Source organism: Pantherophis guttatus, chromosome 10 (genome assembly GCF_059756535.1).
Source record: "Pantherophis guttatus breed Tessera chromosome 10, ASM5975653v1, whole genome shotgun sequence".
Lineage (NCBI taxonomy): Eukaryota > Metazoa > Chordata > Lepidosauria > Squamata > Colubridae > Pantherophis > Pantherophis guttatus.
In genome coordinates this window covers 9,920,345-9,941,158 of record NC_142072.1, presented here as the reverse complement: position 1 = coordinate 9,941,158, position 20,814 = coordinate 9,920,345, and the positions used below count along the sequence as shown (strand labels likewise).

Below are 20,814 nucleotides of genomic sequence, written 5' to 3'. Positions count from 1 at the left end.
GGTCTAGTGGTTAAGGCTCCAGGTTAGAAAGGAGCAGACAGTGAGTTCTAGTCCCACCTTAGCCATGAAAGCCAGGTGGGCAAGTTGCTCTCCCTCAGTCTCCCTGTATTTCTCCTCATAGGATTGTTGTTGTGGGAAAAATAGGAGGACGATTGTGTCTTTGTGAGATACAAACAAACAAACAAAAAACAAATTAGATATGTTCTCTGCCTTGAGTTGTTTATAAAAATAAAATAAAGGCAGGATATAAATAAATTAATTAAAAAACCAAGAGCCCATGTGGTGTAAAGGTGAAATCCTGGACCAGGAGTGGGGAAACATAGCTCTAGTTTTACACTCAGTCATGGAAACTCACTGAGTAACTTGGTCCATGGGCCAAAATCACTCTTCTCAGCTCTACTTACTTCACAGAGTTATTCTTGTAGGGAAACGCAGGAGGGAGGACTACATAGTCACACTGAGGAGGTGGTTATATAAACATGTTTTCACAATACTGAAAAGTTCATGGGTGAAAAAAAAAATCCACATTGTTCAAGTAATTGGTGAATGTTCCTTGTACTTGCTGTTCATTTCCCCTAAAGGCACAAGATTCTGCTTATGCTTTCTGAGCCTTCCTATAAGGAAGTAAAAAAAGGGAAGTAAAACTGAAAAAAAAGTATACCAAGAAACATGGCACGTTGGGCCCAATCTCTTTATAAGGCAACTTGTCAGCTATCTGATGCTGTTAGAATTTGAATAATACACTGTTATAATTTTCCATACTTCTTTCCAGAGAGAATAGAAATACCAGTTGACAAGGAGCCGGAGATTCCCTTCTCATCTGAATCAGGTGATCTATTCTATTTAAATCCTGCTTTCTTATGATGAATATGGCCATGGTATCTTGGTTAAGATAGACACTATTTTTTATTAGTCCCTGCTATTAGATTAGAAGGGCCTTGGTACTACAGTGGTTTAAAGCACCCTGTTATTAACACAGCTGCCTGCAATTTACTGCTGGTTCGAATCTCTCCAAGGCTCAAGGTTGACTCAGCCTTCCATCCTTTCTAAGGTAGGTTAAATGAGGACCCAGTTTGTGGGGGCAATAAGCTGACTTTGTATAAATATACAAAAGTATGAAGGCTATTGCTTAACGCACTGTAAGCCGCCCTGAGTCTCCGGAGAAGGGCGGCATATAAATCAAATTAAAAAAAAAAAAAAAGAAGGGAGACTTAGGATGCTTCTTTCTACACTGTGAATACTTGTTGATTTGGTATTGTCAAAAATACGAAAGCTGTCCATGCTACTCCATTTGATCAGCTGGGGACATTACTTAGGGATGCCCACAATATTTGTGAGTGATGTAATAAGGAATTGAAATGTCAGGGTTCCAAGTAATACCCCCATAGCAAACAGAACTCCGAGGCAGGTAAATTCCTCAAAGAACAATTTTATTGGAGATATCATATTAGCACAGACTGGTGAAAACCGACTCTGAATATTCCCGCGGTTTTCACCTAATTAAAAGTAAAAATGTTTCCCAAACAGTCACATGGTCCAATCAAGGTGTCGTCTAGTGCCTGGTAACTTCACTCCTCTTCTCTCCGACCACCTGTGGGAATGTCCTTGGTTCCCAGGAGAAAGTATTTTGTTTTGGCCAGAAAACCCCAGCTATCTCATTTCCCCCCTCCCTATCCCTCAGCTCCAGTGCGGCGACACTGAAGCCTCAAAAATGGCCTCAGTCAGGTCAGCTTCAGGGTTGACATTAAAGTTTAAATTTAAGTTAAATTTGTGTGTTGGGCTCTAACACTAGTGGAATCCTGCCCTGGACAGAAAGCTGGACTAGGTCCGTGATGGCAAACCTATGGCACGCGTGCCGGAAGTGGCACGCAGAGCCATCTCTCTGGGCACACCAGCCGTTGCCTGTTGCTCTTATAGGTTCCAGCATGTATCTTCACGCACACGGGAGCACTGGAAACCGGAAGAGCAGCTCCCTGGTGCGCATGCACGTGATGGGAAGCTGAGCTTCGGGTTTCTGGTGCACACATGTATGCTGGCCAGCTGGTGTTTGTGTGCGCATGCGTGCCAGAAACCGGAAGACCAGGTGACCAACTCGTATGTACACCGGAAGCTGGGCTTCCCGGCGCGTCCATCAGGGATGGGTTCTACTTACCTTTACTACCGGTTCACATCACGCCCAATCAGATTACCTATGATGACGTCCAGGTCAGTAGGCGGAGCCTCCCGCCGATTTTACTACCGGTTCTTGTGAACTGGTCCAAACTGGGGGGAAACCCACCACTGGTGTGCGTGAACACTGGGGAACTATTCTTCCAGTTTCTGGTGCTCCCATGAGTGTGTGCTGGGGAGCTGCTCTTCCAGTTTCTGGTGCACCCCCCGCCCTGCGCGTACTCCCGTTTCGGCACTTAGTGCCGAAAAAGTTCACCAACACTGGACTAGGTAATCTCCAAAGTCTCTTCCCGTGCTGACACATTGCAATTCTATGACAATAAGGAGTTGATACTGGGTTCTTTTCTTATTTGTGGCCAAAATGATAAAAGGGAAGAAAGCTCATTTTATCGACTTTCACTTTTTAAAATCTTTCTTTCCCTAGAAGGTTCCATCTTGCCACTTCCCATTGTTGTGCTCCTCGGTGGTCTAGGAGGGTTTCTGCTCGTTTCCAACTTGTTTTTGCTTGGCTGCCTCGTGTTCAGAAAGAGAACTCAGACTCCCAAAGGTAAGCATAGATCATCACTTATAAATAGGTCACCGGTCAGGGGAAATTCCAATAATCTGCTCTGCTTTTTCTCCCTCACCAGAAAAAAAAAAAAAAGAAAAAGTAAAAGATCATTTTATGCAGATAAAGAAATCCTTCCATCTCTTCTGTTTGGGTATAATTTCTTTTGCTTGTTTTTTTTCCCTCCTAACAGGAGATGGGATTGAAAGATCAACCAGGTGAGCCTAACTGGACGAGAGGGCAAGGCACATGGGATTAAGTGTATAACTTGGGGATGCTGTCTTTTCTCTTTCTTTTTCGTACCGGTGCATCTAACGTTGAATAATTTGAAAAGCTGACGTTGTCAGTCACACAGAGACGGGGGCAATTTCCTTGGTAACTGAGAAACGCTTCATAAATTCATCAACTATGCTATAACCCAGCGTGGTGATTCATTGCAGGGGGAAAGTGAGGTTTGGGAACAGCTACGCGGTAAGCAAATGGCTGAAGGTTGGTGGACAACCAGCACAGCTGGAGGGGTACAGTTCAGAGGTAAGTGTGCATCTATCAAGGGGACTGTGGGTGCAATACCTAGAGTGACCACAATGGTTGCTAAGAACAACAACTGGTTTGTCTGTTAAGCAGCAGAGTGTGTAATACTATTTTCAGAACGCACAGAACTACTGGTTCTGTGAGCGTGGCTTGGTGGGTGTGGCAGGGGAAGGATACTGCAAAATCTCCATTCCCACCCCACTCCAGGGGAAGGATATTGCAAAATCTCCATTCCCACCCCACTCTGGGGCCAGCCAGAGGTGGTATTTGCCAGTTCTCCGAACGACTCAAAATTTCCGTTACCGGTTCTCTGAACTGCTCAAAATTTCCGCTACCTGCTGCATTTCACCCCTGTGTTGGTCCCAGCTGTAGTCATAAGTCGAGGATGACCTGTAAGTGTGTGGGATGGTGGTGGTGGAAGCATAAAACTTATTTAGTAGAGGGGGAAAAAAAATTCCCTCTCTCTTTTTTATTCCCCAAAGCTTTTTGAAACTTGCTTTTTCCTCCCAAGGAAACTTAAGTCAAAGCAGCTGGTTTTACTCAGTTGCTTCCTCCACTCAATGTCAAGATTGCATCCTTTGGAAATAAGGGTACATTTTGCAGGGCCTTTGGGCTCAGTCCATCTCACAGAGTCCCAGCGTTCTCTACCAGTATCAGTGAATCCAATTTCAGCAATGGAGAGAAATTATGTCAGCTGGAGAAGATTAGTCAAACTGACTCACTTAGCCTCCATCATAATGCAACTTAAGAGTGTATTGTTACAATTTTGGAGAGTGGGTGGGATTGGGGGTTGCTATGGAGCAAAGAAACTTGGGGAAACTATAGGGAAGTCCCCAGGAGCACTTAAGAGAGTCTTTCTGCCTCTGTCTGGAAAACTTTATGCAGCTCTGCTTCTGTTTCTTATTAGCCGAAAAGGGTTGGACCTAATGAGAAGTCCTAGACATCTGATCCTTTTTTTTCAAAAATAGAGGGCATAAGAATCCTGATATTTTGAGAGAATCAGCCTATTTGAAAGCATCTCATTTACCAATCCTTGTTAGGGGGAAAAAAATGAGAGTTTCTCTAGCAGAAGGTGAAGGGCTGGAAATTGTAGTTAAGCTCTCCTAGAAGAGATGAGGGGCAGACTTAGATATATACAGATTGGTTGATTGGTTGGTTGGTTAATTGGTTAATTGGTTGGGTGGATGGATGCATGCAATGGTGGGATTCAGCTGGTTTGGGCCAGTTCCGGTGAACCGGTTGTTAAGTTGCTGGCTAGCCTCGCCCCACCCTGTTCCGCCCCTTCCAGGAGTCCCCTCATGCCCCGTTTTTGCTCCCAGGAGGCTGCAGGGAGGCCTACTAGGCCCAAAACAGGGTGCAGGGGGTTGTGGCGCCCCCCCCCCCCCCGTGGCCCGTTTTTGCTCCCATGGGGATGCAGGAGGCCGAGTGCTGCTTGTCACACCCCCTGGCTATGCCCACCATGGCCACACCCACCCAGCTGGTCATTAGGGCAGAGAACCAGTTGTCAAATTATTTGAATCCCACCAGTGGATGGATGGATGGATGGGTGGCAGTGGTGGGTTGCCTCCAGTTCGGACCGGTTTGCAAGAACCGGTAGTAAAACCGGTGGGAGGCTCTGCCCACCACCCTGGATGTCATCATCGGCGATCTGCACAGATCCCCCCTGCTGTGTTCCTGACATTGTTGGTTGGCTCTCCTTCCAGGGCAGTTCTACTAAGACATCAGCCACTGTCTCTACAGCCACCAACGATACTAGTGTTACAGGTAGGTAAGAGCTGATAACATTTCCCTCCTCCTCTTCGTTCCAGCCCTAATTCCACATTCAGGCCCATCCTTTGAATGCTTTGAGGGCAAGCCTGTTGCCGGAAGGAGAACTTCTGCTTTCTTTGCAGATCCCAACATCTCGCTCCCTTGGATCGGCTCTCAAGAGCATCATGAATACGAGGAAGTAGGAGGTCCTAAGAGATTGGAGGACATGGGTCCCCTCTATGGTGAATGGAACACCAACGATGAACCATGGATCAATGAATATGCAGTGAGTACCTTGAGAGGAAGGGGAATTCTGAGATAGTCCTGTTGTGTTGTACTCTGTGGTTTCTGATCAAGGGTACGGTAGGATGCTTTATCAATGGAGTTTTGTGGATGGATACTTCAGTGGAAGTATTTAATCAATGGAACAACTTGCCTCCAGAACTTGTGAATGCTCCAACACTGGAAGTTTTAAAGGAGAGATTGGACAACCATTTGTCTGAAAGGATATATAGGGTTTCCAAGATCCCTTCCAACTCTGTTACTCCTATTCCATTCCATTCGATTCCATTCGATTCCATTCGATTCCATTCGATTCCATTCCATTTTTCCATATTCCACATTCTGTTCTGTTCCCTCTACCTTAATACCGCACTTTAAAAATAATATGGAATCTTATCACATCTTGTTTCTTGTGTTTAGCATGTCTACCAAGGATTTGGACGATGGCCAGCTGCTTCCACAAAGACAGCACCGATCTATGACTCGGTAGCAAACTATTATCTGCCCCTGGATACAGAGCTGCCTTTTGAACAACAAGGGGAACTCGTCTAAGTAACCTGCTTGGTGTTTCTCTGACCCACCGTCCAAGATTGTGTTGTCTCCTGGTAACTCTTAGTTCCTTCTTTTGATGCTACATTCCTTATCCACGTAGAGACACTAAAAACCAGTGGTGCAGTCGTTGGATGGGTTCACACAATATAACTAAGCCTGGATTAGCGAGACACAATTGCTGAGGTTGCAAAAAAATGCTGTGCTCAACATACATAAAGGATTATGTGACACCTTTGTTTTGACTGCTGGTCGGATTCTTACAAATCAAGTGTAAAATGTTTGTCAAAACAGCCGAGAGCTAGCATTCTCCTTTTTCCCTACTGGAATCCGATGCCTTGAGTCCTCCCCATCTGTTAGTTTGCATGGTTAATTCAACTGTTTTAATCTCAGCTGGGTTTAATAAAAACTGCAACTTTAAGAATCGCTACCTAGGCTTGAGGTGGTTTTTTTTTTCCTTCCTTCCCCAACCTTTCTCTCGCTTCGCTTGTGTGTGTGTGTGTGTGTGTGTGTGTGTGTGTGTGTGTGTGTGTGTTGTCTTTTGTAGCTAAACCTCAGGGCAAGGACTTTTCCACCACTCAGCTGCTCCGAGTTTTCTTTTGGCTTAAAAAACCCAGGTTCAAAATACAAGAAATCCATAAAATATAAATAAGCCGAAGGGAGACCACACATGGCTCGCTGAGGATGGAAAGGATACCATAAACCAGAGACAAGTGAAGAGTTTTTTTTTTTAAAAGGAGGTTTATTACACTTCTGCTCCAATAGCATATGTTCCATTGTAAAGCCTGCTTGATCTTTCCTCTGGTCAAGTTATCTACCCTTGCAAGCTTTCATCATATCTGTACACCGAGGGATGCATAGGAGCATAACAGACCCCCGAACAGACGGGGTGAAAGCACAAGACATCTATTCCCAATCATGACAAGGTTAAAATGATGAAGCAAACATCTTGGTGCAAGAGCCCTGCCCTCTTGAAAACCTGCATTGTGGGATCACAACGCTGAGGGCAGAGTTTGCAACGCAACATGATTTCATCCCTTGCCACCCTCATCCCCCACCCCCGTCAAATGCCAATGGGTGGAAATACCTTGTCTGTTTTACATTGGTGGGCGATGGTCACACAGTCAGTAAGGCTTAATTAAGGTGGCTACTAAATGAACCCACATGGTGGGTTTGGCATTCTTGAGCCGGGGGGTTCCTACGGTATGCTTTAGATGTAAACAACGAACCCCAGGTAAAAAACTAACCAAGCATTGTTAAGGTCTACAAAGACAGGTAGTCCTCAACGGACAACAGTTCGTTTAGTGACCATTCAAAGTTACAATGGCACTGAAAAATGTGACTTACGACCGTTTTTCACAGTTCCTGTCAACCCTGAAGCTGACCTGATTGAAGCCACTTTGGAGCTGAGGGATAGGGAGGGGGGATTTGAGATAAAGGGGATTCTGTAGCCAAAACAAAGTATTTTCTCTTGGGAACCAAGGACATTCTCACACCTGGTTGGAGGAAGGCGGAGCGATGCTACCCGGCTGCCAGCCCGCACCGTGATTGGACCATGTGACTGATTGTTTGGAGAAAGTAGAAAAACTTTTATTTTTAATTAGGTGAAAACCGTGAGAGACTTCAGAGTCGGTTTTCACTAGATATGTGCCAATATGATATTTCCAATAAAGCAATTCTTTGAGGAATCTACCTGCCTTGGAGTTTTGCTTGCTATGGATCTATTACTTGGAATCCTGACTGTTACAACCTCTGCAGCAGCCCCATAATCATGTGATCAAAATTCAGACGCTTGGCCACTGGTTCCTATTTATGACGGTTGCAGTGTCCAGAGCTCACGTTGCCCTTTTGCAACCTTCCGACAAGCAAAGTCCCTGGGAAAGCCAGATTCACTTAACAACCCAGTGACTAGCTTATCAAGTGCTTCACTGAATAGCCATGGCAAGAAAAGTCATAAAATGGGGGCAAAACTCACTAAACAGAGCCAGATGGGAAGGTCACCAATTGGCAGTCACCTGATCCCAGGATGCTTGCAGTTGTTCTAAATGCACATTGGTCGCCAAGCATCCGAATTTTGATGACGGGACCGTGGGGAATGCTGCGACGGCCACAAGTGTGAGGAGCGGTTGTAAGTCACTTTTTTCCCAGTGCTGTTGTAGCTTTAAATGGTGGCTAAAGGAAGGTCGAGGACTAACCGTAATTCCTACCAGATACTTGGAGAACAGGAAGTGAGTTGGGGATTGGAGAAAAGCGCAAAGGAAAAAGGGGGACGGTTTTTCCCACTTTGTGGCGATTACAGCTTTCCGAAATGGAAGGAAGATAATGCAGTCTCGGAGAAGAGCTCAAGACTGCTTCTTTGGCCCATGTAGGGTGTTTATTTTTTAAAGCAAGCCAGAGATCTGGCTACAGCTGTCCGGACACAGATGCTGTGACAGGGTTCAATGCAGGCCAAAGCCTAAATAACAATCACAATAAAAAGTAATATCCAAAGATACCCTGGCAGTTCTGAACACACCCGCTTTCCTTGAGGAGTCTTAAGGATGCTTCTGAACTACCCAGGATCCAAGTGCAACTGCCTTTGTTTGCTCGCCTCTGGCTAATCTGAGGCATAATGAATAGCAGTGCCAGCAGTTTCCTCTGTAAGAGGACTCCTTCTGCCTTAAAAGGCTAACTTGTCATTAACTCTAACTTAATAACGATGATATCCCCATCCCTGGGAGAAATCCTGGGAATTTCAATTTGCTGGCCATGCCAAGACTTCTATTAGAAGTCCCAAACCTGCCCACAAAATAATGCTTCCTTGGATTCTCCAGGTTACATGAATCTGGACTCGATCCAATTTCATTTTGAATGAAATACATCTATAATGCATTCTACAAATGTCTATGCAGTGAAAAGAAACTTTTCCCAGTTTAGACAGTGACATACCTGAGTAATTCCTAAGAAACCCCACAATCCCCCTCTTAGGGATCCATTGTTGACTGGATTCAATGGGAGGGTTCGTCTAAAATGGGTTCCGTCTTAGATCTACTTCTGAGGAGCAAGCCCGATTGAATACAATGGGCCTTTCCCTCCCCATTCGAATACTCATATGTAGAATTGCATTGTCAGTTTTGCCTTAAGTAATCACTCAAAATGGAGTCCCTCTGATATGATCCAAGTAATCGACGAACCAATGTGGTTCAAGTAAAAAAAAAAAAAAGTTCAGAAGTTCAACAAACCAATATGATTCAAGAATAACAACGACAATACACGAACCAATATGGTTCGAGTTAAAATCCCATTTCATGGAAATGATTGAAGCATAGTAGATAAGGAAGATGGAGGGCTCCTAATTGTACAGAATGTCAAGAGGACCAAATGAGAGAGGTAGCTGGATGCAGAATTCGGATCAACTTTCCTTCAAATAGGCGGAAGGATGGATTCCGACCTGGAACGAACCAGAGGCTGCCAGGTGGGAAGAAGATTGACCCAGGTGCTCAGATCACCATTCTTGCTGGTGACATGGAACCTTGTGTGGCTTTGCATCTGGGATGCCATCGGCCTGTGGTGGAAGCTGTGGTGATGGAGGAGATAAACTCAGGCTCTCCACCAATGGTTTACGGTTACAGTCAGGGGTGGGCTCCTGGGGGTTTGGCAGGGTTCGGCCGATCCTCTAGCCAAGGATCGCCGGGGTTCGGCAAACCCCCAAATGCCACCCCTGGATGGCCACACCCACCCCTCCCCTCCCAGGAGTCTCCACACAGCCTGTTCATCATTCCAGATAAGTGCAGGGGCCGCGTGAAGGGTCTGGAAGGGCAAAAAATGGGCCTACCGGAGTCTGGAAATGGGCCTGTTTCCGGCCTCTGGAGAGCCTCCGGACCCCAGGGGAAACTGTTTTCGCCCACCCAGAGGCTTGAGGAAAGCCTCTGGAGCCTGGGGAGGGTGAAAAACGGGCCTCCCGGAAGTTCTAAAAGTCCAGAAATGGGCCTGTTTCTAGCCTCTGGAGAGCCTCCGGACACCGGGGGAAGCTGTTTTCACCCTCCTGGAAGCTCGAGGAAAGCCTCCGGAGTCTGGGGAGGGTGAAAAATGGGCCTGTCGCTGTGGTGCAGGTGGCCGACTAGGCCACGCCCACCATGGCCATGCCCATTGCTAAAGGATCTGAAGCCCACCCCTTGGTTACAGTGAGTCCTCTGCCACTGACCCACAGCACCAACTTCTACTAAGAGAAAATGCTTTTTTTGTGTAAAGCTCTGAGGTTCAACTTGGTGTCCCAATCCTTATCCAATAACTTAATTAAATATAGCAAATATAGAAGACAACACATTCCATCGGGGAGTGGGGAGAACAGAAAGGAGAAGAAAGAAACAAAGACATTCAGGCTTCCTCACTCTTCGAGAGTAGAGAAAGAGGCAGGTCGGTCTCCCTCTATCCAGGATGGCTGTGTCAGGTGAAGGATGGGGGATATACCAACCCAGGGCCCGAGCGACGGCTTCGTAGCAAAAGACGCAGCTAGAGAGAAGAGGCGAGAAGAGTTTGTCAAAGCTGCAACGTTGCCCTTCGACCTTTTGCCTGTTCCCAGCCTCTACCTGGATCATTCAAAAGCTCAACTCACCTGCTCGGCTGCTGGTCCTGAAGTCAACAGGTGAACTGGCTGCTCGTTCTCTGGGTTCCGGGCAGTGGGATCGGCCCAGTGGTCTAGCAAGAGGCGGACAATCTGTTCTTGATAAGGATGGCCATGTAGGCCAGCTGCCATGTGCAGAGCTGTGTTGCCATGGGCCTGAGGATAGAGAAAGGGCCTCGATCGTAAGGCGATGCTCAGCTTATTGTCTTCTTATCAAGAGAGGCATTCACTGGAACGGCCTACGTAGGCACTGAGGCTTGGGTGATGATGAACCTGAATCTGCATACCGCACCTTCTTTAAGGTAGAAAGGCTCCCATCCCCGTCTCAATTCCATATACAAAATTAATGTTACGGCTCTTAAGGTACAGCAAGATGAGAAATTCATTCATGCATCTCCAATACGACTGCCAAGCCACCCACGCAGTTCTCATCTGTTTGACTTCTGCACCACATGTTGTTGAGATAGGCTTCCCCACCCCTTGCAGCTGAGCAGGCAAATGGTTTTTAAAAGGAGAAGTACCTTGTCTAAGACACCATGCCTCAGCAGTCATGCTCTTTCTCTCTCTCCCTCCCTCTCCTTCCCCCTCCCTCCCTCCCTCTCTCTCTCCTTCTCCTCTTTCTCCTTCTCCTTCTTTCCTCTCTCCCTCCCCCTCCTCCTCTTCTTCCTCTTCTCCTCTCCCTCTCTCCCTCTCCTCTCTTTCTCCTTCTTCTTTCCTTTCTCCCCCTCCCTCCTTCTCTCTCTCCTCCTCCTCCTCCTCTTCCTCTTCCTCTTCCTCTTCCTCTTCTTCTCTCCCTCTCTCTCCTCCCTTTCTCTCTCTCTTCCTCTCCTCTCTTTCTCCTTCTTCTTTCCTCTCTCCCCCTCCCTCCCTCTCTCCTCCTCTTCCTCCTCCTCCTCTTCTTCTTCTCTCCCTCTCTCTCCTCCCTCCTTCTCACTCTCGCTCTCCTCTCTTTCTCCTTCTCCTTTCCTCTCTCCCGCTCTCTCTCCCTCTCTCCCTCTCTCCTCCTCCTCTTCTTCTTCTACTTCCTCCTCCTCCTCCTCTCTCCCTCCCACCCTCTCTCTTTCTCTTTCTTCTTTTCTCTCTCCCCCTCCCTCCCTTCCTCTCTCCTCCTCCTCCTCCTCCTCCTCTTCTTCTTCTTCTCTCCCTCTCTCTCCTCCCTCCCTCTCGCTCTCCTCGCTTTCTCCTTTCTTCTCTCCAGCTCTCTCTCCCTCTCTCCCTCTCCTCCTCCTCTTCTTCTTCTACTTCTTCTTCTTCTTCTTCCTCCTCTCTCTCTCCCTCCCTGCCTCCCTCTCTCTGTATGCATTACCCCCCCCCCCAATCAAATGCCTTCCAGCCAGTGATGGGATTCAAATAATTTAACAATTGGTTCTCTGCCCTAATGATTTCTTCCAACAACCAGTTCATCAAACTGCTCAGAAAGTTAACAACCGGTTCTCCCGAAGTGGTGCGAACTGGCTGAATCCCACCACTGCTTCCAGATATTCTTTATCTGCTGCTTCCAAGACCTGCAGCATTGACATACTCCTGGGGTCATATGATCACCATTTGTGACTTCCCCAGCCAGCTTCCCACAAAGTTAATGGGGGAAGCCAGATATGCTTAACGACTACATGATTTAGGTTATAAAATTGGGATCAACTCACTGAACAACTGTCTTGCTCAGTAACAGAAAGTCTGGTCCCGATTGTGTGGCCGTAAATCGAGGACTACCTGTAGTCCAAGGCACAGGCTGGAAGCTATAAGAAAATACACACTCCTTCTCTGTGCCCAGCCCTGGGAGCAAGGCTTGTGAAAGGTGGGGGGGTGGGAATCCTAGTTGCTATTAACCATTTTATTGGTTTATAATGGAGCATACACAGAAGATACAAAAGTAAATAACAGGACAGATAGGGAAGGAAAAAGGGAAGAGAAAAAGCTGGGGGAGGGGGAGAAAAGAGGGAAAGCGAAAGAGAAGGCTTCGACTTCCGACTGCAGTAGAATAAGGCATTACATAAAACTATTATGTCAAAGTAAAAAGTTGAGGTTTGATGTGAATGCCTAGTTAATGCATACCTTAATGTTTACAAAATTTTGACGTTCTTGTCCAGGCAGTTTGAGGAGGAACTGGACCAAAGGCAGGTTTGCAGCTTGAACAGCCAAATGCAAGATGGTTTTACTGCTCTTCAAGTCCTAGCCAAAGTCAAAAACAAAGGTCAGAGACCCAGACAGTGGTGGGTCTAGGGAATTTTCCAATTTGGTCTAAGGCAAGGGGTCTCCAACCTTGGCAAACTTTAAGCCTGGCGGACTTCAACTCCCAGAATTCCTCAGCCAGCAAATCAATCTCCAATCTCCTGGTGATTGGCCTAAAGTCACCCAGTTGGTGTTCATGCCTATTGCCTAGGGTGGGACTAGAACTCACAGTCTCCTGGTGATTGGCCTAAAGTCACCCAGCTGGTGTTCATGCCTATTGCCTAGGGCGGGACTAGAACTCATAGTCTCCTGGTGATTGGTCTAAAGTCACCCAGCTGGTGTTCATGCCTATTACCTAGGACGGGACTAGAACTCACAGTCTCCTCATGATTGGCCTAAAGTCACCCAGCTGGTGTTCATGCCTATTGCCTAGGGCGGGACTAGAACTCATAGTCTCCTGGTGATTGGTCTAAAGTCACCCAGCTGGTGTTCATGCCTATTGCCTAGGGTGGGACTAGAACTCACAGTCTCCTGGTGATTGACACAGCCTAAAGTCACCCAGCTGGTGTTCATGCCTATTGCCTAGGGAGGGACTAGAACTCACAGTCTCCTGGTGATTGGCCTAAAGTCACCGAACTGGTGTTCATGCCTATTACCTAGGACGGGACTAGAACTCACAGTCTCCTCATGATTGGCCTAAAGTCACCCAGTTGGTGTTCATGTCTATTGCCTAGGGCGGGACTAGAACTCACAGTCTCCTGGTGATTGGCCTAAAGTCACCCAGTCAGCTTTGCTGGCTGGGGAATTCTGGGAGTTGAAGTCCGCCAAGGTTGAAGTCTGCTGGGCTACAAGTTGCCAAGGTTGGAGACCCCTTGTCTAAGGGGGTCCCTTCTTTAGATGGAACTGTGTATTACTTCCAAATGTGGAAATCTGTCGCACTGATGTCCACTTTATGATGGAGGGGGTTTGCTCTTTTGCCTTCCCACCTTTCCTTGTGGTGCTATTGCAGGGGTGTCAAACTCAAGGCCTGGGGGCTGCATCCGTCCCACGGGGTGCTTAGATCTGGCCCATGGGGCTGCTCTGGAAACAGCGAAGGACTGGCCCGCGGTGCCTTTGTCAGCAAAAACGGAGCTTGGGAGGGCTGCACGCCCCCGACATGAGTGACGTTGAGCTGGCCACGGCCACCCGGCCCACGCCTACTCCGGCCCTCCACGGTCAAACACAGCCCTGATGCGGCCCTCAATGAAATCGAGTTTGACACCCCTGTGCTATTGTAACCACTCTTCCTGGAGCGTCAGGAATCTTTCTTCCTTGCCGCGCTGTGAACGCTTGACCGCTTACCTGGCTCTTGTAATCAGCACCAAGTTGCAAAAGCCGCTGAATACAGAGCAGTAAGTTCTGCAGGTGATGTTGGGACAAGGGCTCCATGCTTTGTGTCTGGAAGGCAGCATTGTGAGCCATGACGGCACAGTGCAAAGGAGTGAGACCTGTACAAACACCGTAGAAAAGGAGTCAGACGGCATGCCTGCATTGTGTGTGTATGTGCGTTGACTCTTGATATCTTGATTCGCGACTAGTCCCTGCAGTTTTCTTGGCAAGATTTTGGAAGTGGTTTGCCATTGCTTCCTTCCTAGAGCTGAGAGAGAGAGGGACTGGCCCAAGGTCGTGTAACTGGCTAAGGTGGGACTAGAACTCACAGTCTCCTGGTGACTGGCCTGAAGTCACCTGGCTGGTGTTCATGCCTATTGCCTAAGGCAGGACTAGAACTCACAGTCTCCTGGTGATTGGCCTAAAGTCACCCAGCTGGTGTTCATGCCTATTGCATAAGGCGAGACTAGAACTCACAGTCTCCTGGTGATTGGCCTAAAGTCACTCAGCTGGTGTTCATGCCTATTGCCTAGGATGGGACTAGAACTCACAGTCTCCTGGTGATTGGCCCAAAGTTACCTAGACAGCTTTCATACCTAAGGCAGAACTAGAACTCACATTCTGCTGGTTTCTAAACTGGGTACCTTAACCACTACACCAACATCAGTGGTGGGATTCAAATTTTTTTACTACCAGTTCTGTGGGTGTGGCTTGGTGGACATGGCAGGGGAAGGATACTGTAAAATCTCCATTCCCACCCCACTCCAGGGGAAGGATACTGCAAAATCCCCATTTCCTCCCGATCAGCTGGGACTCGGGAGGCAGAGAATAGATGGGGGCGGGGCCAGTCAGAGGTGGTATTTACCGGTTCTCCGAACTACTCAAAATTTCCGCTACCGGTTCTCCAGAACTGGTCCGAATCTGCTGAATACCACCTCTGACCAACATGGCTCTTTAAATATACTCCAGATGAAAATGGTTTTGAGAAAAATCAAAAGCGTTTATCGCCTTGATGTAATGGTTGGTTCCCAGAGAGCTACGGATCCAGAAAACCATTATGTAGACAGCCAATCATGGCAAGCGTCTGTATTATCAGTGAAGGGATTTGTGCCCTCACTGGATCAGAAGATGACTGTTAGAAGGAAAATCAGAAAGTTCTCTGCCCTAACATCCAAGGGGGGAAAAATGGCTTTAAATTAGTGGTGAAATCCTGCCGGTTCTATCCGGTTCGTGCGAGCTGGTAGCAGTGGCAGTGCTTGATTCGGCAAACTGGTAGCGGCGGCAGTGCGAGGCTCTGCCCACTCTCCTGCACGTTGTTACTTCCTGGTTTTCACCAGGAAGTAAGCTGTTTTTGACATGCTTTGCGCATGTGCAGAGAGTCAAAAATCAGATGTGACAATGGCAGCACGCGCACTTCCGAACCGGCAGGGAAGGTAAGTAGATTTCATCTCTGCTTTAAACGTGAAATGGTTCGGTGGCTGGAAGTTTTGTCACCCTGACTTCTTCTCAATGAATCTTGCTAATGGAAAAAAAAAATAGTGTGAATGATTGGTGGGGAAAAAAGTCACTTTTGGTTCAGACAGTTGCCAAAGAACCTGACACTTACCTTCAAAATTTCTGGCATCCACATTGACAGGAGCACCAGTCATCATGACAGCCTGAAAAAGAAGCCGGGGGTGGGGAAAATAATAAAGCCGATGTGTGTTTTGGAAAAGATTTGTTTGAGTCATGAGATTTTCCATGCTGGCTCAGGATATCTAGGAAACATAGTTCCAGTATATCAGGAGCTCCTGGAGGTTGTGCTAGGCAAAGCTTTAATGGGGTCACTTTGAAGGAGATTCAACCCAATCACCATGTCAAAACAGATATGCCAAGTCAAGCAGGATGGCGTTTTTACTAGCCAGTTTAGGACCAGGGGTGAAATGCTCCCGGTTCAGACCGGATCGCCCGATCCGGTAGTGATGGAGGTGGATGGTTCAGAGAACCGGTAGCAAAAATCCCTGCTCCCCCCCCCATGCCCAGCTGAGCCGCGCAATCATCAGAGGCTTTTTTTCTTTTAAATGCCTCTGGCGATCCCAGCTGAGTTGCCTGATCGGCAGAGGCATTTAAAAAAATGAAAAGCCTCTGCCGATCAGGCAACTCAGCTGGGATCGTCAGAGCCTTTTGAAAGCATTTTTTTTTTACAACCTCTTCGCCGAAGAGAAAAAATGGTTTTAAAAGTAAAAAAAAAACAAAAAAACATTGGCCACGCCCACCCAGTCACATTACCCCCCCCCCCACCAAGCCACACCCACAAAACCGGTAGTAACAAATTTTAGATTTCACTACTGGTTAGGACTGCCCTGCCAGTTTAACAGATAGTCCTTGACTTGTAACCATTTGCTTAGCGAGCAGAAGTTACAATAGCAGTGGAAAAAAAATTGACTTGGGACCAGTAGCGGGCTGATGCCGATTGTAACAACTGGTTCGCCCAGCACCGAAAATGTGAGTGTGATCGCGTACACACTCGCTTTGCTCGTGCACCTTCCGTGCACGCACTTGGCTTCAAAATCACGGTGATATAAGCAGGGGTGAAATCCATTTTTTTTCCCTACCGGTTCTGTGGGCGTGGCTTGGTGGGCTGGCAGGGGAAGGATATTGCAAAATCTCCATTCCTACCCCACTCCAGGGGAAGGATACTGCAAAATCTCCATTCCTATCCTACTCTGGGGCCAGCCAGAGGTGGTATTTGCCGGTTCTCCGAAATTACTCAAAATTTCCGCTACCGGTTCGCCAGAACCTGTTAGAACCTGCTTGATTTCACCCCTGGATATAAGACTGGATAGCGCTGGGATGGGTGGGCAGTGGGTCGCAACTACTGGTTCGCCTGAACCGGTCTGAACCGGCAGCAAAATTCATGTGATCAAAATTCAGATGCTTGGCAGCCAGTTCATATTTATGACCGTGGTTGTGTCCCAAGATTATGTGATCTCCTTTTGCGACCTTCTGACGAGAAAAGTCCGTGGGGAAGCCAGATTCACTTAACAACCAGGTTACTAACTTACCAACTTCAGGGATTCACTGAACAACCGAGGCAAGGGAGGTTGTAAAGTGGGGCAACTCTCACTTAACAATCGTCTCTCTTAACAACAGAAACGTTGGGCTCGATTGCGGTCGTAAGTCGAGGACTCCCTGTATTGTGCCTACTTTGCACAAGGCTATTCTAGTGGGGGAAAATAAGCCAGTCTCACCTCAATGACACTGGGCAGCCCGTAGGTGGCGCCAAGGTGCAGCACCGTCTGCCCCTTTTGGTCCATGGCATTGATGTCTGCTCCCAGCAAAATCAGGTCCTTCACGATCTTAGGTTGATTGGCTGCAGCCGCCACTAATAATGGAGTCTGGGCCCAAAGGAAAAGAAAAAAAAAAATTGAACTGAAGAAGCTTCTTGGAGGAGAAGCGAAACGTTTTCAAAGGGAAAAAAAAAAAGCAAGAAAATCCAGTTGCCTTTTGGAAAAGCACCTTTGGGACAACCATGACCTGAATGGCTGAGAAGCTTTGTAGAAAATTGATTGAGGGCACAATCTTAACAGGTGGTCTGTATAAGGCAGCCACTCAAATGGCAGTTCATTATGGAGGCAGGAATGGGTGGAAGGAATGACGTGCCATAAGCTTTCACAGCTCAGCATCATTCTAGCTCAGGGTTTCTCAACTTGAAGATGTATGGACTTCAGCTCCCCAAATTCAACTCTCCCTAGCCCCCCCATCCCATCAACTCCCCCCCCCAAAAAAAATCAATTCTGGAGAATTCTGAGAATTGAAGTCTGCTGATGTGCGAGCTGCCAAAGTAGAGAAACATGGGTTGCCAGCTTGTACAGCTGATAGTTTGAAGGGAGCTCGAGGCACAGTGTCCATTGCATCTGGCTGCTGCCCTGATATGCCGATCCTAGATCCAAAACTGTGACTGTTGTAAGGGGGAAAAAAATAGGCTCTATTTTATGTTTGCATGTAGCAGGAACATGTGTCCAAATCTGCTTCCGAATGGCATTTTTTTTTTACATTGTAATCTCAGATTCTTGAAGGACAGATGCTGATGCTTTCCCATTCCAGTGTAACATGGAGCAGCAGATGATGCAGGACAAGCCACAGGATGATGGGAAGATAATTCTTGCAGGCAAGATACCTTTAGCAATATCTGTGCAGGCAGAGAACCTCCAGCTAATACATGGACCAGGGATCTTCAAATTTGGCAACTTTAAGATTTGTGGACTTCGGCTCCCAGAATTCCCCAGCCAGCATGGGAACTTTAAGATTTGTGGACTTCAATTCCCAGAATTCCTCAGCCTGCATGGGAACTTTAAGACTTGTGGACTTCAACTCCCAGAATTCCCCAGCCAGCAACGTTGCCACGTTTGGAGACCCCTGCCACAGAACACACTCACCTTCCCCCTGTGTTCTTTGACATCCAACTGTCCACAATCTCGGAGCATTTCAGCTGCAGCATACGACAATGGGCGGAGTCCTTGAGCCACAAAGAGATGGAGCAACCTGGAGAAGAAGAGCTCAGAATCATCCCAAGTCCACCATACTGTTTGGATAGCCACTTCCCATGTCAACATCCTTACCCTCGCTTTTTTTTTAAGTAGGTACTCTGACTTCAGAAACTTTTGTGAGTTTACAACTAGCACTGAAAATTCTCAGTCCCTCCCCCAGCATTTTAAGCAACTTGCATTCTCTTGTTTGCAAACTCGTTGGCTGCATGTCTTATTTTATAATTTGAATTTTGAATTTTGCCAAGTTTCAGTCTATTTCCAGATAAAGGATCATAGGAAGGAAAACCAAGGTCGCTCTTGAATTCATAAAGCCAACTGTACAGGTGAGGACATTGCTTACCTGATCATAGCTTTCTCAGAAACAGTAAAGTATCTACTACATTTTTATTTATAGTATCCTAATCAGTTCCTTGTGCAACACATATAGGGGTATTTAAAGGTGAGGGAAGCAAGTGTGACTTGCAAATATAGAAAGCTATAGATTCTAATGAAGGGACGCGGTGGCTCAGTAGCTAAGGCGCTGAGCTTGTCGATCGAAAAGTCGGCAGTTCAGTGGTTCGAATCCCTAGTGCCGTGTAACGGGGTGAGCTCCCATTACTTGTCCCAGCGTCTGCCAACCTAGCAGTTCGAAAGCACATAAAAAATGCAAGTAGAAAAATAGGAACCACCTTTGGTGGGAAGGGAACAGCGTTCCGTGCGCCTTTGGCATTTAGTCATGCCGGCCACATGACCACGGAGACGTCTTCAGACAGCGTTGGCTCTTTGGCTTTGAAACGGAGATGAGCACCGCCCCCTAGAGTCATGAATGACTAGCACGTATGCGCGAGGGAAACCTTTACCTTTAGCTTATAGATTCTAATGAACAGTATTGGCATAAATTAGATTTAGCCATGTATCTTTTTACTCTCTTCTCTCATGTCATTAATTGATAGAATTTTGCTTGCTGCTCCTTATGTGTTTCTTAACCTTGGCAACTTGAAGATGAGTGGCCTTCAACTCCCAGAATCCCCCACCACAACATGAAGTCCACCCATGTTCAAGTTGTCAAGATTGAGAAATACTGCCTTTTGCCTTTTCTCTGTGGGTATAACATTAACTTACCTGAAACGGAATCGCATGTGGGATATGATGATATATTATTAGGGATTAGCACAGTGATATGCATACAGATGCAAAGGAATTATCACAAGGGCATCTACAAAGATTTAACATATAAAAATGCAAACTGTAAATCTACTGGCTGCCTTTGTTGTGTGGCAATACTTTGTAGGCCACACAATTGCCATGCTTTTCCCTATCTGATTCACTCTAAGTGACAAGAAAATGACACGGCTGCCATCGTTTAATCCTGTTTTTACACTGCAACCATGGATGTTTTCCCAGTGTGATGCATTCCATTATATAACACTTGGCATTTCTAGCCAGGCATTTCCAAGCTGGAAATTGCAGTCTTCACCTATCTGAAAAGCACCCGATTGGGAACAGATTCCAGTCCCTTTCCCAGTTGGTTCCTATGTAGCCTGCTTCTTATCATCATCCTTTAACGACCCCTTGCGGAGTGGAGTCTAGGCAGCTGAATGGAGCTGAGTGTTTACTGGCCGGATGCCCTTCCTGTCACCAATGCAGAGTTTTGTTCAGCAGATATATTCTCATTGTGCCCAGAGAGAGAAATATCTGCCTCTACCTAGGATCGAACTCACAGCCTCCAGATTGTGCGGCGAGGGCGCCACCTCTAGACCACCGCACCACTCCATGTAGGCTGCTTGTTATCTGCTTTCCAAAACCTTTCATTTTTTTCCCACCGCCGTCCCAAACAAGAACACGGAATGAGTTTCTCAGCGGGTTGGTGCCCCGGTTGTACACTTACGTGTCGCCATCTTCATCCTGCTGCAAAAGGTGAGATAGATCTATATTCTGGATCTGTGCCCGAGCTTGAGTCAGTTCCCCTGGATCGACATCCACAGATAAGTCTGCGTAACTCCCAGGAAGGAGGAGGCAAGCACTGTTTTGTTCCTGTCCCAGCCAGGAGGTCTCCGAGCTTGGATAAAGATGGACAGCTTCAGGGGCAACCTTCTGGATGGAAATGTAAAAAAAAAAAAAAAAAAAGTTAAACAGGTGATGGAGTGAAGCTGATCTAAAGGTGGATGGTTCTCAGTGGTGGGCTGCTGCCGGTTCGGGCTAACTGGTAGTTCTGACGATCAGCTGACCCCGCCCACTGGCCCCTGCCCTATCCTGTCCTATATTTCCTTCTTTCTGGCTCAGCTGATTCACACGGCACAGCTGATTTCTGTTCTGTTGTTCTGCTTACTGGGGCTGCC

The 20,814-nt window shown here is 47.1% G+C and overlaps 2 protein-coding genes across 3 annotated transcripts in view; one reads left to right on the top strand and one right to left on the bottom strand.

The window, feature by feature from the left end:
• The window catches only part of NPHS1 (NPHS1 adhesion molecule, nephrin), a 50,366-nt gene extending 44,111 nt beyond the window's left edge, over positions 1 to 6,255 (top strand). Inside the window, exons 24-30 of one of the 2 annotated variants that reach the window (XM_087876439.1) lie at positions 773 to 829; positions 2,597 to 2,716; positions 2,910 to 2,934; positions 3,157 to 3,247; positions 4,951 to 5,011; positions 5,140 to 5,282; positions 5,699 to 6,255. In XM_087876439.1, coding sequence (XP_087732565.1) covers positions 773 to 829; positions 2,597 to 2,716; positions 2,910 to 2,934; positions 3,157 to 3,247; positions 4,951 to 5,011; positions 5,140 to 5,282; positions 5,699 to 5,830 — 629 coding nt within the window. In that variant the 3' untranslated portion in view covers positions 5,831 to 6,255. Of the gene's footprint in view, positions 1 to 772; positions 830 to 2,593; positions 2,717 to 2,909; positions 2,935 to 3,156; positions 3,248 to 4,950; positions 5,012 to 5,139; positions 5,283 to 5,698 lie in introns of both variants that reach the window. The other variant, XM_034423660.2, reaches the window with a different exon arrangement.
• A 293-nt stretch (positions 6,256 to 6,548) lies between these two features.
• The window catches only part of NFKBID (NFKB inhibitor delta), a 44,845-nt gene continuing 30,579 nt past the window's right edge, over positions 6,549 to 20,814 (bottom strand). The window contains exons 5-12 of the mRNA XM_034423546.3: positions 20,364 to 20,569; positions 18,386 to 18,491; positions 17,198 to 17,344; positions 15,574 to 15,625; positions 13,941 to 14,086; positions 12,483 to 12,599; positions 10,422 to 10,586; positions 6,549 to 10,318 (exon numbers count right to left, since the gene is read on the bottom strand). Coding sequence (XP_034279437.2) covers positions 10,253 to 10,318; positions 10,422 to 10,586; positions 12,483 to 12,599; positions 13,941 to 14,086; positions 15,574 to 15,625; positions 17,198 to 17,344; positions 18,386 to 18,491; positions 20,364 to 20,569 — 1,005 coding nt within the window. The 3' untranslated portion in view covers positions 6,549 to 10,252. The remainder of the gene's footprint in view (positions 10,319 to 10,421; positions 10,587 to 12,482; positions 12,600 to 13,940; positions 14,087 to 15,573; positions 15,626 to 17,197; positions 17,345 to 18,385; positions 18,492 to 20,363; positions 20,570 to 20,814) is intronic.